The sequence below is a fragment of the Eucalyptus grandis genome, chromosome 5 (genome assembly GCF_016545825.1).
Source record: "Eucalyptus grandis isolate ANBG69807.140 chromosome 5, ASM1654582v1, whole genome shotgun sequence".
In the NCBI taxonomy this organism is placed as follows: Eukaryota; Viridiplantae; Streptophyta; class Magnoliopsida; order Myrtales; family Myrtaceae; genus Eucalyptus; species Eucalyptus grandis.
Genome location: NC_052616.1, coordinates 14,175,034 through 14,190,698, shown reverse-complemented (window position 1 = coordinate 14,190,698; position 15,665 = coordinate 14,175,034). Strand labels below are relative to the sequence as shown.

Below are 15,665 nucleotides of genomic sequence, written 5' to 3'. Positions count from 1 at the left end.
AAAGAACAGAAATATTCATACCATGTAAGCTGAAAAAGGCAAATCGCTTCTGCATATTTAGGTGTACAGATGAGTTTTGATCAATATGAAGATTTAATTTACAAGACCTTTTGGAAAGCACCGAGTGGTCTCACCATTTACAGCCAATTAAAAGAAAAGGATTACATGAATTAAAAAATGCTATACTCTCGTATTCTACTCTAATGAAAAAAAAAAAAAAGGTTGACAAAAATGAATAGCTCGATCCATTGAGCCTCTCTCTCTCTCTCTCTCTCTCTCATAGCTTCAACTTATATTAATGACAATGACACAATGACTAAACAGTCCCAAAAAACCATCGCATACTCAAAAGGGTTGCAGGTTGATCCGCTTGCCTGATACAACATTGTAAACTCCAAAAATTAGCAAAGCCCCGAGTCCAGCATTGACGAAAATGTCACAAATGCCGCTCAATCTGTGTTTGCAACCTTTGCTCTTCCGTCCAGCTTGCAGCTGTCCTCTTTGACTCATCAGTTGGACACAGTTCAATCTCCGACTACGGTTTTATAAGAGGGCTGAGCCCATCACCCTCCCAACCCAGCTTGAGCATTTGATCCACAACTCTCAAGCTCAACTGAGAGAGAGAGAGAGAGAGATTAAAAAGAAGACATGAGCAAATATTCTGCAAGACAAATGTCCTAACCATGGCAACCAGCAATTCCAATGACTTAGTATTTGTATCGACTTCAAATGCTAAAAATGCTAATCGAATTATATGTTGGATCAATTTCTTTCACATCAACTGACTCCCACACAAGGATCAGAAGATCCAATCAACCTATGCAGATCAATAAGAAAGAACGAGGATCAAAGATGAGTTTTACTTACTGCTGGATCAGTGAATATTATCAACTGCTTGTCCGCAGTAGACACCAAAAGATTTGTGTTGTCCTTGTTCAGCACCACGGCTGTAATATCTTGTCCATCCGCCAGTTTTATAGTGTGATACACCTGCAAGATCAAATTGCAGAAAAAATTTTAATAGATGAAGGAGAAACCGTGAACAACTGAAAGTTTAAAGAAACAACATCCAAGAAGCACAGAACAGTTCTGATAGGAAAAACAAAAACGAGCAACAGCTACAAGGTTAAAAGCAAACTGATATTGCAGACCAGCTAGGGCTTGATAACTAATTACATGCTGCACTGATTACATGGAGGGCACAGTGATAACTGTTTACCTAGTTCCTAAACTTAGGTCCATACAAAACCTCATCCCTCACATTGTTGAAGCCACCGCCTATGGCATGACAATTAATGCGGATGATCATATGCTAATCTGAAAATCAAAACTTATTTGTTACCTTAAGGGTATGGAGATCTAGGAAACAAAGTGAAGGTGACTGAATATCTAACATTTGACCAGTTTCATCCAACTCCTTATCGCTCTCTTCAAGGACAGAGGATTTGAAGTTCAGATCCTTGTTACTATTAAAGGATCCAGAGTTTTCTGAAGATGAATTTATTCCCAGCAGAGCATTTTCCCCATCCAGAGAAATCTCTATGCAGCTGATGTTGCAAGAAAGAGGGAGTTTTGCTGTAGCAATTGGTACACCATTGAGAGTAAACGTGCTGAGTGTATGTCTTAATTCGTTCCATGTCATGATAACTCCCTTGGCTGAAAGGGAAATAGCATGTGCCTCAACCCCAGCCAATCTTCTGATCAATCGGCCCCGCCTCACTGAATGCAATAAAACATCAGATGAATAGGAACATGACACAACAATCCCTAGATCTGAGCTAACACAGCAGCAACTTATTTCCCTGAGGTGGCCTCGGAGAACATGTATGGGACCTTCAATACGACGTCTTCTGCTTTTGTCAGCCAAGATGGTTTGAGTACTGTTGGTGCTTGAAGTTGGTGTGCCTGTACTGGTAGGAAGATCTGATAGGCTACTTGAACCAGTACCAAAGCCCCGATGAATCTTCCAAAGTAAAACTGTCGCATCTCGCGAGCCGCTTACAAGGTAGTAGCTATCTGGCGAAAGTGCTAGGCAAGTCACTGGAGCACAGTGTGCAATTGCCGTTTCTAGTGTTTTTGCTCCATCAGAAGATATTACCTTGATACTATTATCCGCATGTCCACCTATACAAAAACCAAAGAATATAGGATGACCATAGTTAGACACCTCAAGACAATATGTCAACAAATTACCATTTATTAGGGTAATCCAATATAAGGAACTCACGTCCATGGAAAAGCTGAGAAAGACTATGTCAACAAATTACCATTTAATAGAGTAAACCAATATTAAGGAACTCCAGTCCATGAAAAAGCTGAAAAAAAAAAAACCCCCCTTTCCTTCTCTCTCTCTCTCTCTCTCTCTCTCTCTCTCTCTCTCAATTTCAGTTTTGGAAGGCTAGACATTCTGGTCAGAAGAAACGAAAAGAAACCGACTTTTGTGGTATTTCACTGTATTAAAAAGCATACAGCCAAAAACACCAAACAATTTAGAAATAAAAGCACACTAATTGCTCCCTAAGATTCCAGACCCTGGCACCATTCAATCATACTGCTGTTTAAGAATAGAGACCATTACCCAGCACATCGATAACATTACAAGCTTGTGAGCTATCTAAAACCTCACCCTTGGAAGAATAACACAGTAAAGGTCCTGTAGACTTTTTATTAACGTGTACTTGCTCTTTCTTGAATAATACTCTATCTATTCAGGCACATGGACCACTGCATAAATTAACTTTGGCAAAGTGAGGATGCCATTTCACATGCCCAAACCAATTCGGTAAATCACTCTTAAGTGTCTCAGGGCAACATCAGCTTTATGTTGGATATTCTTTTTCTTTCGCCGGGGGGGGGCATTTTAAAAATATTGCAGTGTGTTGGCATGCTTTGAAATAAATATAGAAGCACCCTCATCTTGCCCACATTGGTCAGAAAACTAACTCATTCTTGCTCATGCCAGCAAACTTATTATTGATTCATCACTACGTCTTTCTGATAATGGAAGTGCAATTATCCGTGTGATGACACAGAATATCAAAATCAATAAACAAGATGCTTCCAGCACTGACATTTGCAGAAAAGTAAGACATGTCGATGTCTCTGCCAAGCTGTGCTTTCTTCACAACAAATTCTATGGTCTATGATGTTCAAACATCAAGTCCACATAATCTCTCTTCACTCGTAATTAACCCCTGTAATTATCCTTGATAATGAGAAGCACACAACTATCTTTAAAAGTTCTTAAATTGTTTTTACTTCCTTTTGCTCTGTTCCTCCTTTCCTTCACAAATTTGAAGCAAGGAGACGATGAAACCCTCCAGATTTTGGGACTAAATGATTATCCATTGGAAAATGACATTTGCACAAGTTGGTTACCTGTGATGATTTCTTTGTCAGATGTGATGGAAACTATTGCTGAGCCTCTAATTCCTGATGTTGGAAATGCTAGTGCCTGGGGAAATTTCCAATCATCTGAACCAGGTGCAGCTGTCCCTTTGAACATGCGCATGAATGTTCCACCAGTGGAGCTCGTAGCAGCCTTTGCGTGCTGGAAGAGGAATGGAGTTCCTTGACCGTCAGGTGTGTTTGGCTGCCATTTATGCTGTGCAACATGTGCCGCTGGAGCATTTATATCAACAATGACAACTGAATCTGAAGATGCATGCATTGCAGCTGCAGGCAGATTGCATCTCTCGGGTGTTGGGACAGTATAAGGTCTGACTTCTTTAGGATTCCGAAATATTGTCTGAAAAAATAAAGGTTCATGAATACCACTTAAGGCAATATCACTTATGCAAGATGTAAAAGAGTCCAATTCAACCAGATTTCTCTATCTTCAGCAAACGAACAAGGTTCTTTTCTTCTAAATTTCAGCTCAGCCTGGAGATTATTTACTACTCAGCCTACCGATTCCCTACAACAGATCAGTGGAAGTGCAGGTTCTATTTTCACATCCTGGAACTATGTCTATTGGATTCTGACGTTATGCCAGGTGGCATCTCCACATAATATCTCTACTGATGGAAGCCTATTATGCCATGTATCTTGACAATCAAGAGAACTAACTTAACACCCCCTGCTCCAGAACATGACTGTCCTCCCCCCTCTGTTTAGCTCACCTTCTCTTGCGAGGAAGGCACCTTATGTATCATTCTTGTAACGACCCAGCCCTTTCCACATGGGCCAAACCCCAAAAGTTGTCGTCAAGTGGAACCACACAAGGTGGTGACCATTTGGGTGTGGGTCTTAATTACTCAAACAGGCCATTCTCATCCAGTGCAGGACATTGAGATGTCATTATTCCAAATCTGTACCGTCAATGATTTGGAATGGGCTTTTGAGCTATCAATACTGAGATTGAAAGGTTTTCTGGTGAACTAATGTGCAGACATGTTATCAGCTGATGCATTACAAAATTGCAATAAGGAATATTCACTTGTGTTATCACTCCTGACACGCTTTAAGCTGGTACATGCCTAATCATTCTACAGTTACCAAATGATGCCATTGATACCATGCTCCACAAAAAATTCAATTCCGACATTCTACTTTTCTGCATGCACAACCAAAACATGCATTAAGGCAGAAGTCTGTATTTCTTTAAATGGATAATGACTGAGAATGATGATTTATAATCCACCCAACAGCAAGCAAAAGCAGAGCTTGCTGAATGAATGCTTAAAACTGTTAGCAACAGGATTCGTACAGCACATGTATACCAGCATGTGAATCTATAAATGTTGCAAAGCCATTACATTCAATGAATAAAAGGTGCAAATTTTGGCGCAGAAAGATGTCATCTATATCTTTAACAAAAGATTCACTAGATAGGTAGCAAGAAGCTACCACCCCCATACTAAATCATTTACAAGAAAGAAAATCCACAAAAACTAAAATCGAGTATAAGTTTCTCGGTGAACAAGAATCATGTACAAACTTTATTTGCAGGCTTTTCGTGTCTACATAGAGGAAAGAGTGTCAATTTGACAATGATGAAATAGTTTAATAAGCACCCACAGAGCCTTCCAACTGGACAACATATACACTACAAACCAAACTAATTTGTATTCCTCTTTGTGACAGAAAAAAGAGCAAGACAAACTACCGCAAATTTAGGCTGCTTTTTTAAAAAACCATTTCATTTTCAAACAATGTGGCTATATGAGCAGATTGGAAAAAGTATCAGTATCATACGGAGCATTAAAGATAAAAAGTAGCCTCCATAACCTAAGTTAACTTCCTATTTAGCAGCATGTTAATAAACTACAATAACTGATTAATTTTCAAAATAACTAAAATTACACTTTTTGGTTTTGAATTTCCAATGAACTAAACATGCGTATTGCATTTCTACGACCTTGTTAGAAACTATATGCAACAAAATGTTACAGACATTACATTTTCAAGTGAATTTGAACTTGCCCAAAGATACGTTATTGAGTCAATCATTTTCCTTAACAGTCAATAATTGCAATTGATTATTCAGTACATAAAAAAAAAAAAAAAGTGCTGAATGATCTTCAACAACATTTGAGATGAAATGGAAAGTAGAATATATCCAGTTAGGGTATCCTGAACCCTATTCATGCAATAAAACATCAGCATTATAGCACAAAAGCATCCCTGAAATTACCTGTAAATGAAGAACATCAGCTAATGGTAGCCTCTTCATATGTGGTACTGTTAGGAGCTGGGATGGCGTTTGTCCAAAATAAGCTATTTGATCTTGTGTAGCACGCTGATGTACCTATTTTTTTCACAAATGGTAGTATATAAGAAATAGAAACCAGCACAGAAAAGAATTTTAAAAAAATAAATAAATAAAATAGAAGAACAAGATTATTTTACTGGGTCCGAGATCTTGTCAATATCAACTGCTCCTTCATAGGTGACATAGAAGAAGACATTGCTTGCTGATATAGCATCCTTCCCACGTTGTTTATAACTGTAAAGATTCATAATTTTATGAAAACCTGGAGTTTACCTCAAAATTTGAAAAAATGTCGTGTTCCATCCACAGGTTATAAGATGGAATAGAGAAAAAGCAAAACAAACAACAGACGTTTGGAGTATACCCAAATATAAGATCGATCCACTCATGCAAATGTGCTGATACATGCTCACTTTCAAGAGCCATCCGATGCTTATGGATGAAGTCAATTGGGCTTTCAGCCCAAGGTGGAAGTTTCACTCTATCTGTACCAACAATAAAATATAAATCACAAGCTATAGTTTAGAAATTTTGAATTTGTGCCATCAACACATACTTCAGGTACATACCAAGCTTGTCCCCCATCTGTGTTGTACCAAAATCAATGCAATTCTCATTGGTTAAAATCTCAGGAAGGTAAAATAGCTCAGGAACCTGACAAGAAGGACATCAGCCTTTACTTCCTCATAAAGCAAAGTTGGATGAATAGATTTTCATGTGAATCATGATACAGGGGAAAAACATCCATAGAAAAACATACTAGTTCCTTCACATCGCTCATGTCCTCAAGAACTCCATTCCAAGTAGCAGCTATGTCAAAAAACATTCTGTCCGCATGGTCGAACTTACCACCTTGCAGTTGAATTGACAGAGTCGTGAAAGGTTCAACCCTCATGAGATAATATAGCACCTGTAAAGAAACATAAGCGACCAGAAAGCATCACTTCACACTGCCTACACATTAGACTGGAAGCAGGAGATATGCACAGGTGCCAACGAGATATATAGAAGGGCAAGAACATAAAGATATTCAAACACATTCACCAAAAGGGCCAGCAAATATATCTTTCTAGATACCTGGCAAGTCTAAGGGAAGGGAAGGTCATGAAACAACAAATCTCGGTTCAATCTATGCATGATAAGAAAGTGAAACCACAGACCTTAATTACCAGATCATGTAAAATCCGGAAATCCAACGAGAAACAGTATGCTCAAAATTTGAAATGTAACATCAATCTGAAGGATCAGCGAGGGCATCCTACGTATTCGATGTTGTACATAGATCTACCATTTACAACTTCGCCCCTTCATAGAACAGTCAACCAATGATGTGCTGCATGGATTTTAGATGAGGTCAAAGACCTCATAGGATAGTTTCATTAATGGGCCATGAATGTTGAGGATAAAAGCAAGGAGATTAGAGCAATCTGAAGAATTAAAATCCTCATGCCAATAGACAGACATGAGATGAAGGTTCTCATATGAAGCCAAAGGAATTTTGTATATAAAAGGCTAGAGAATAGTGAACTGAAAACTCCTCAACTTAATATCTTGTCCCAACAATCTGATATTAGGGCATATAATCACCAGAGATGGGAGGGTCATTTGTGTAAGTAGGATGAAAGACACCACATATTATCCTAACAGAGATGTTAAGTGGAAAATAGACTGGATATAATACTTCGAGAGGGTCAGGTCATTATAGCGCATCTTTTATTGCCAAAAGACTTGATCTTCACATATGCTTCTGTACCATGGATGTCAAACCCCATTGCATGGGGCCATCTATCAAGCAGGACATATTAACATTTTAACATAACAGCAACCATTGTTTTTTTTTTTTTTTTTTTAAGTGAGATAATGGCTAGGGTTAAGGAATAAAGATCCATTGGCGTCAAGAATTGATAGCAAAGAAAAAGGATAGGCATAAGAATGATGTACAGCAATAGATGTAACTAATAAGAGGTAAGTAGAACACACAAAAAAAACACAAGGATAAGTAGACTTACTGTGCCGGCACTGGAATAATGCGAACCATAATGGAATTTAGGTATAATGGGATCATCAAAACTAGAATATCTCTCTTGGAATTTTTCTAGCCGATCAGGGTTCAAGGCACCAACAGGCTGCAAAAAGATAATTCCCTTTAATGGCCCAAACTAAGTTTCTATAGTCAGGAGAAGCAAAACTTCAAGTTTTCTCAGTCACCTTCGATAGATCTCGATAGGAAGAAGGATCAGAAAGATCCAAATTCTTCGAAGTGTAATCAGCAAGAATCCAAGGAAAAACTGGATACTACAGACAAAAGAAAGGAGTTAAGAAGCACAGAAGTTCAACAAATGGCAGTAGAAGTTCATTGTAAAATGGAAGAAATGAAAAAGGTCACCTGAGTGATGTCATTGTAACTGCGTCCTGCCAGAGTATTCAGATGCATTAAATATTCAAAGTTGCTAATCTGCAGGTTAACACTTTTTTATTAGCAGTCTTCCAACACTATGTATTACACACCACACTGCTAAGGAAAGAGCAAGCATAAAACAAAATCAAGCATTTCCATAAGAAAAGGCCAATTAAACCTTTTCACCCTTTCTCACCTCTCGCCTAGCCCAACGCTCCATCAGCTGGGTTCTCTTGAGAAGTTGTTCTGGTCTCTGATATAAATAAATAAGAATTATAGATTGTAAACAACATGGGCACAGTAAATTCCAATCAAATGTTAAAACAACAAGAAAATCAACTTATAATAACAAGAATTAGTAAAGTGTCCTAGCGTATCTATGAAACCTCCACCCTTATTTCACTCCAATGAATGTTTGAGTGAAATTCATTGCACCCAGAATGCCTACCATGTCCCCCCACTAGAAGAGGGGACAAATAGAAAGAGAGAAAAGGAAGAGAAAGGAAACAACAACAACAACATAGGGCAAACCTGGGTTGCAAGATAAACGTTGCTCAAATGAGGAGGATGTGCTTGAACTATGGCTCGGTAAGCATTTCTTCTACCTTCTATACTCTGCAGAAAGAGAAACACAAATTCACAATGAGCACAAACAGCGCCAGTTAGCCCTAAAATTTTGAAATAACATTGCTTTTTTCACAACACAAACTAAAGGAAAGAGAAGAGAGATACCCCGAAATCAAAGAAGAAATTCGAACGATCAACCATAAATAATTCCAGAGCACTTCGTCTTAACAAGTATCTGCAACAGAAACATATCAATAAGAATTAATCAGCTGAGAAGCCAAAGTCCCAAGACCAAAAGGAACAAGAACTAAGGCCTATAACCCCATTTTAATTTGCATTAAATTAGGATCTTTATTAGGGTCACTGCCAGTGTAAAAAACTTTTCACACATTCACCATTTAATGGGTGACACGTGCCCTGAACGTAATCGCTTGATTTGGGAAAGACAATTACCTTAATATATCAATTTTAACTCTCTTTCTCTAAAGCAAAGCTAGTAAAATGTTCGCATGAGAAGATGGATGCAAAATAGACCTTAATGCCAAAATGATGAGATTCTTCCAGACTAGGACAATGTTTAGAGCCATAACTGTTTAGGCCTCTGCTTCACAGTTCAACCAGCTGAACAGTTTCAACAGGCTAGTTTGAAGAGCAATCTATGACTTGAATAGTCAATCAATGTAATCTAACCTAAATGTCAAATGAACGCACAGCACCACATGAGGCACTCCATTTTAATCTGACCTGAGCCAACTCAAAAGTATATGCCATTCAACCTTATTTGCTTAGCACGCATGTTTCATGACATAAATGAAAGAGCTGCGCAATGTTCGCTAAAAGAGAGCCAATAAGGCATTAAAATGTAGATGTTATTTGACCTTCGGCTGTAGATCTGATGAAGTGAAGATATCGGCCAGCTGTAATCTTTTTCATCCTCCATTGATTCAGATTTGTCTTCCATATCATCTGTGTAATTACTGTCCACAACATGCTCGACAATGAAGTTTATTCTCCTGGTTGTTACCTAAAATGAAAAAATTTCTTCATAAATTACCAATAGAAAACAAGATGGAAAACTTACACATCATTAAATTAAGTTTCATCCTAAATGCACCATAAATTAATAATAAGATTTCCATATGAAACACTGAACATCTACAACTGTAACTCAGCAGCAAGAACCGCTAAGCGATATGTAGCACAGAAGGCTATTTGCTCAGAGAAAGTACGCCACCCCAAATGCAAAGGCAAAATGAGTTCAAGACCAAGCCATAGCGGTACAGGTCAACCTTTCCTAGGCAATAGACTCGTGTTTGAGTGTCACTATCCCATCCCCACTTCATGTAATGAAAAAAATAAAATAAAATAAAATAAAATAAAATAAAATAACCAAACCACAAATCCTCTCTGGACCATTGCATATCTTCAGAGTTCCCCCAAAAACTAATATCCAGGTTACTTTGGTTCACTGCCACTGCGACTTGAACTCAAAGCAAAAAGAATACCAATTCTTGGCCCATAATCAAATCAACACAAAAGGTAAATTATAAGTTTTCTGATTCGATCATTTTTCCATACACACAATAATTTTTCGAATTCAATCATTTTTATACACACACACACACACACACCCCACACTCATTTCAATATAATTAAACAAAAAACGCACGATATCCATATATGCAGACAGAATGCTGCAAGTAAGATCGAGAACGCACTTGGAAGGTTCCTCGTACAACCCTCAGAAGTCGGACCATAGATGAAGGAAGTTCAAGCACAATTCTTTCATCCACTTGACTAGGCACGTAGCCAGGAGCAACAGCAGACGAACTTTGAACCAAGTCTTGCTCACTACCAAATTGAATATCACCAGATTCTGCCACCGCCTGCAGGTTTTGCTGTGTTTTTCCAGACAAACTTGATTGGTTTTCCTCACTCTGATCAACATTACTGGTTTTACCCTCAATATTGTCTATTTCTGCCTGTTCGTCATCCTCATTCACAAGCTCTATTGAAATTGCATCAGTTGTGAGAGCCGGAGCACCAGGTGGATCCATAACATTCTTTTGATCTAGTTTCTTTTCAACTGGATCCTCATGATCAGCAGCAGCACCATAATGGTCACATCCTTTGTAGTTCCTTCTCAAACACAGTCTCATCCTGGAGGAAGTTTCCAAGGAATCCAACTTCCAGAAAACCTACCCAAATATATGTCAGGTCAATCCCGGACTTTAACAATAAACTTGACATGAGAGAGAGAGAGAGAGAGAGAGAGAGAGAGAGAGAGAGAGAGAGAGAATCAACTGATGAGATTCTAAATGAATGCACAAGCTATAACAGTTGTCAACAATAGATAATGAGCCTGATATTGTTTATACCATAGCAGAGTCATACAAGCGGTCTCCAAATGGTGCAAAAAGACTGTTCATCTCTATCAAACGATGGATGAGTTTGCGCCATCCATTATTTCCAGCATACAGATGATGCCTAGCGAATTGATCAACTTGTGTGTGTCGGTCCACCTAGAACAGCAAAGACACACAAAGTAAGACCAGTATGCAGTGCCACAAGATGTGGGAAAATCAGCAGAACAAGCAGTGATCATACCTCTGACCGTTGCATATTTCTTGCTAGAGCAAAACTTGCAACAAGAACAGCAACGAACTTGTAGGTTAGAGCATTAAAGTCCTTCCCATACACTGATTTTCTGTCAACTGATTGAAGACATTCCATCCAGGCAATTCCCATTGCTTCAGAAAGATTCCATCTCCTAACCCGCTCCATATCACTAGCATTCCTACGCTGAGCAGATGTGGCCATTGCTACGGCACTGAGACCCCTCCCAGAACCGATTTTTGCATTACGCTCAAGATCACGTGCAGCTGCCAAGGCAGCGGCTTTTGCAGCAGCCCTGTCCTTCAGAACAACTGGTGATTTGCTGGGTACCTCCCCAGTATGTTGGAAGCTCGAAAATGTATGGAGCCTAGTTGTTTTGCGCTCAAGCAATGAAGAGTCACGCTTCAACTGAGTACTTGTTATCGGAGCCGGAGCGTCACCTCCAGCTGCTCCTGCAGCAATCATTGCCAACGCCATTGCAGCAGGGGGTGATGCAAAAGCAGCTGCCCAAGAAGGAGAAATCATGGAAAGAGCAGCCTAAAAAATTACAGACAGATATTAATAGCTTCCTTGGTGCATATATATTTAGGCAAATACTCAATAAATCATGCTATAGAACTAAATGAAGAGGAAGGCCTTTTCTTCTTGTGCCCTTCAACAAAGCAAAATTCATCAAGTTGAGTAGTCATATGAAAACTAATTATGAACAAACAAAAGCTGCAATAGCACATATTCCTCAGCATAATCAAAAGAAATCAATGGCAAACATTTTGGAAATCCCAATTGGAGTAAGGGAAACTTCTGCAATTGTCTACCATAATTATGATTGTTTGCAGAAATGCAAAAATAATGATAGGAAACTATAAGAAAAAGACTTCAGAAAAAGCGTAGCATCAACACCCAATATCCCCATTGATTTATCATCATATCTCTTCATTTTCCCATCAACATCATCTCTCAGGGGCTCCTGGATGTTACATAGAATACTGGCATTTATTTCATTAGCTAGGGAAACCTTTCCTCATTGTGTTTGCTAATGCAATAAAAAATAAAGTACGAAGATGCAGCAGCAGCTAAGCTGCCAAAAGACAGTCTAGCATGTGAATGTTTTACACTGGCTTTAGTTTTAGGGGAAACTTAACTTGCGTGCATATGCATGCCTTCACCTCACACAGCCAAAAAGAAAAAATAACATGCAACTGCACGAGTTAGTTATATTATGGGTGATTTCAACAATCTCCTGCACCGTACTTTACATTTGCTTCCATTCAGATGAAGCAGAAATTATGCTAATCAAGAACATATATTATTCACAGTTCAAGTAAATACGCAATCAAACTCACTGAAATTTAAGTGTGGAGTGCTGAAATGCAAAAGTTGAATCAGTTTGAAGTTGTGTAAATTTAGCATAACTGGGATTGCATCATTTGATCACCATTTGTTAACAATTTGAAATTTCCAAATATCATATTGTAAGCTGATTGTTTGTTCAAACAACTGATCATGCCTCCTAAAAGAACTTCAGAAAAGTTTGATCTATAATGCGCGTACATATGACAACTCATATAAGAAGAGCATGGAGTTTCTTCTTAGATAAATGCAAGAGCCACCATCTCCATGGCCTCCATCCCTGTTGTCTTTTCCTCCATCTCCATCTCCTTCGAACAATGCACAGGCACTTTGGTTGAGTGAAGAAACGAGACGGGAAAAGAGCTTGCCTATGGAAACTTATGCCTTAGAAGATGAAGTACTAAAGAATAGTATCCTCATAGGTCACAAATAGCTGATTAGTTTTTCCAATTTGAGTTCTCTTGTGAAAAGATTCTATATACATGATCAGAATTTTTTTCATTCGTGAGCTTCAATAATAACACTGTCAGCACACACATTAAGAAATAAAGAAAATTTTACAGATTCACTAGGACTTTATTCTGAAATCCTCCACTACCATGTCAGCCATTATAGTCGCTGCCATCATTGCATCATCCACCACTTCTCATCCCACTAACAACACTAACCCTTGTCTTGTTCATCAAATTGTCCACCAGATCACATTTAAACCATAACCATCATTGAATATGTTGAACATTTGGCAAAAGAAGCGGTGTCAGAAAATGCATCGAGGGCATACACGTTTCACAGTTTTCGCATTGCTTCAAAAAAAATTGGGATATAATGATTAAGTGATGACTAATATTGACTCAAGTCAACTTAGCATGCTCAGAACAAATTATTAAGTAGGCATGCTCCTGCTTAAGCTATTAAGTATTTCTTTTACGAAATTTTCCATTTACATAGTGCATTATCAAAGTCGTCAAACAAATTGAATACGCTAACCGCTGTGTTTCTAATTGTAAGCAGATATAGAAGCTATTAAACAAGCTCTTTGTTTTATGGGACATTTAATTCCCGAATTATCCACATAGCCCTTGCAAGTATCTGTGCTCAGGCAAGGATGCTACACAAGTTGCAATCACTAGTTAATCATCATTATGGGTCCCAGAAAATAAAGAAGAACCGACAATCCAGATAGAGATTAAAACTTAAAAGGGTTGCCACCTCACAAGCGAATGGTTCACAATTACCTCAACAGGAAGTGCATCAGCTGCCAAGGCACGATCATCAACAATTAGAGGGTTCAGACCATCAGCAGTTGCAAGCTCATGTATTCCAGCCAAGAGCGGTCGCCACCTCCGCAATACTGCAACAAATGGAGGTACAATAGCCTCAAGATACTGTTTCCGAAGAGGTTTTCTGTCCCTGCCCACTGCATGCCATACCTAAAGGTTCATTGCCAAAAAAAGGAGTCAATGACAATGCCAAAAGAGTTCCACATAAGAATTTGAGGGAGAGTTACCCATCCCAGCAGGCTGAACTAGAAACTGACCTCAGAGTATAGAACACAAGATGCAACCAGCACCCGTTGCCTTTTGGACTCCGAAATAGGCATGTTCAGAACTGGTGAAAGCACACTGTACACAAAAGCCCATGAACCTCCTCAGAAATCATAAAACATACATCCAAAACAGCAAAATTTATAGTGTTCCATTTGGGTAAAAAGGGAAAACTATCTGTGGTTGGTAAATTCATATAAATATAGGTAACTAGCAAATGCCGTTGGTAAAAATAATATAACCTGCAACTTGTTTACCTGGTAACTCATTGATAAGTTACCAATGACATTGAAGTATTTACCAACACTAATTCAGTAGTAGGTTATCAACTTGTTATCAAATTTGCCATCAAAAACAATATCTTACAAGGAAAATTAGTAAATTACAAAGAAATTAGTAATTTGTACCTCTTCCAACCTAGATTTATTTGGTTCACTTCCAATTACGAACATGCATTCGAATTTACCAACTTGTGGCCACTTTTATGGTTGTAACTTACCTACAATTCAATAAGGTTACCACTCAAATTCAGTAGTAAGTTATCAACTCGTTTTTCCATGTACCATCAGAAATGCGATTTTAACTGTCTAAGTAACTTTCAAAGGAATTTAGCAATATGCAATAATTACCAACCTATATTCGAATTTCTTAAGGTGGGCAAATTAACCAACTTTAGGCCGCTTTTCCAGTCATAAGTTACTGGCAACTTAATCATGTAACTAATTTAAATTTAGTAGAAATTTATCAACTTGCTTCATATTTACCATTTGAAACAAAACCTTACAAGATGAATTACTAAGTTATTAAAGAATTTACCAATTCATAGTCAATTACCAACATGCATTCAAACATACTAATGCTTAGCAAACTTACAAACTTTAGGCTACTTTTACGAATATAAGTTACGAGCGATGTATGGCATTTACCAATGAAAAAATGATTTTACCATTTTCAAATTTCCTAGTATATTATTGATTGTTTATGAAGTTTAGGTTTGAGTACAATTTTAATCTTTTAAGTTTATTCTTTAGTACATTTTGGTACTCATGCAATCAAATCTCAAGTTATCTCAATTTGTGCAATCAAGTCCTTCCATCAATGATTTTTAAAAACACCATCAAATTGCTAACGTGGCACCACACTAACATGGCACAAAATGGACCTATGGTGTTGGTGTGGCGCCAAATAAGCTCCACATCAAGCAAACACAAGCAGGAATATTGTGAATTCACCACAATGCATTCCAATTACTAAGGTTTGTTTAAAAAAAAAAAAAAAGTCAGATCTGATCAAGCAAAAGGTATTTTGAATTTTGAAATTTTAAATATAACAATGTTTAACAAGTAGTTTTAATTTTGTAACTCATAACATATGTAAATTTATGTTTAAATTTTAAATTCAACATTTCAAAGAGCTAAACATTAGCAACCAAGTTGAAAGACTAAATTGACCCATCCCACCCAAAGCACCCAAGCTT

The 15,665-nt window shown here is 38.0% G+C and overlaps 1 protein-coding gene across 2 annotated transcripts in view; it reads right to left on the bottom strand.

The window, feature by feature from the left end:
- Nucleotides 1-25: 25 nt before the first annotated feature.
- LOC104444308 (BEACH domain-containing protein C2) overlaps nt 26-15,665 on the bottom strand; it is a 31,090-nt gene continuing 15,450 nt past the window's right edge. For both annotated transcript variants that reach the window (XM_010057965.3, XM_018874041.2), the window contains exons 12-32: nt 14,182-14,266; nt 13,880-14,074; nt 11,286-11,831; nt 11,057-11,200; nt 10,397-10,876; nt 9,557-9,702; nt 8,844-8,913; nt 8,643-8,726; nt 8,308-8,364; nt 8,100-8,168; nt 7,922-8,008; nt 7,723-7,839; nt 6,474-6,623; nt 6,283-6,367; nt 6,078-6,198; nt 5,851-5,947; nt 5,636-5,749; nt 3,379-3,748; nt 1,343-2,124; nt 868-990; nt 26-613 (exon numbers count right to left, since the gene is read on the bottom strand). In XM_010057965.3, the coding sequence (XP_010056267.2) occupies nt 536-613; nt 868-990; nt 1,343-2,124; nt 3,379-3,748; nt 5,636-5,749; nt 5,851-5,947; nt 6,078-6,198; nt 6,283-6,367; nt 6,474-6,623; nt 7,723-7,839; nt 7,922-8,008; nt 8,100-8,168; nt 8,308-8,364; nt 8,643-8,726; nt 8,844-8,913; nt 9,557-9,702; nt 10,397-10,876; nt 11,057-11,200; nt 11,286-11,831; nt 13,880-14,074; nt 14,182-14,266 (4,000 nt within the window). In that variant the 3' untranslated portion in view covers nt 26-535. The remainder of the gene's footprint in view (nt 614-867; nt 991-1,342; nt 2,125-3,378; nt 3,749-5,635; nt 5,750-5,850; nt 5,948-6,077; nt 6,199-6,282; nt 6,368-6,473; nt 6,624-7,722; nt 7,840-7,921; nt 8,009-8,099; nt 8,169-8,307; nt 8,365-8,642; nt 8,727-8,843; nt 8,914-9,556; nt 9,703-10,396; nt 10,877-11,056; nt 11,201-11,285; nt 11,832-13,879; nt 14,075-14,181; nt 14,267-15,665) is intronic.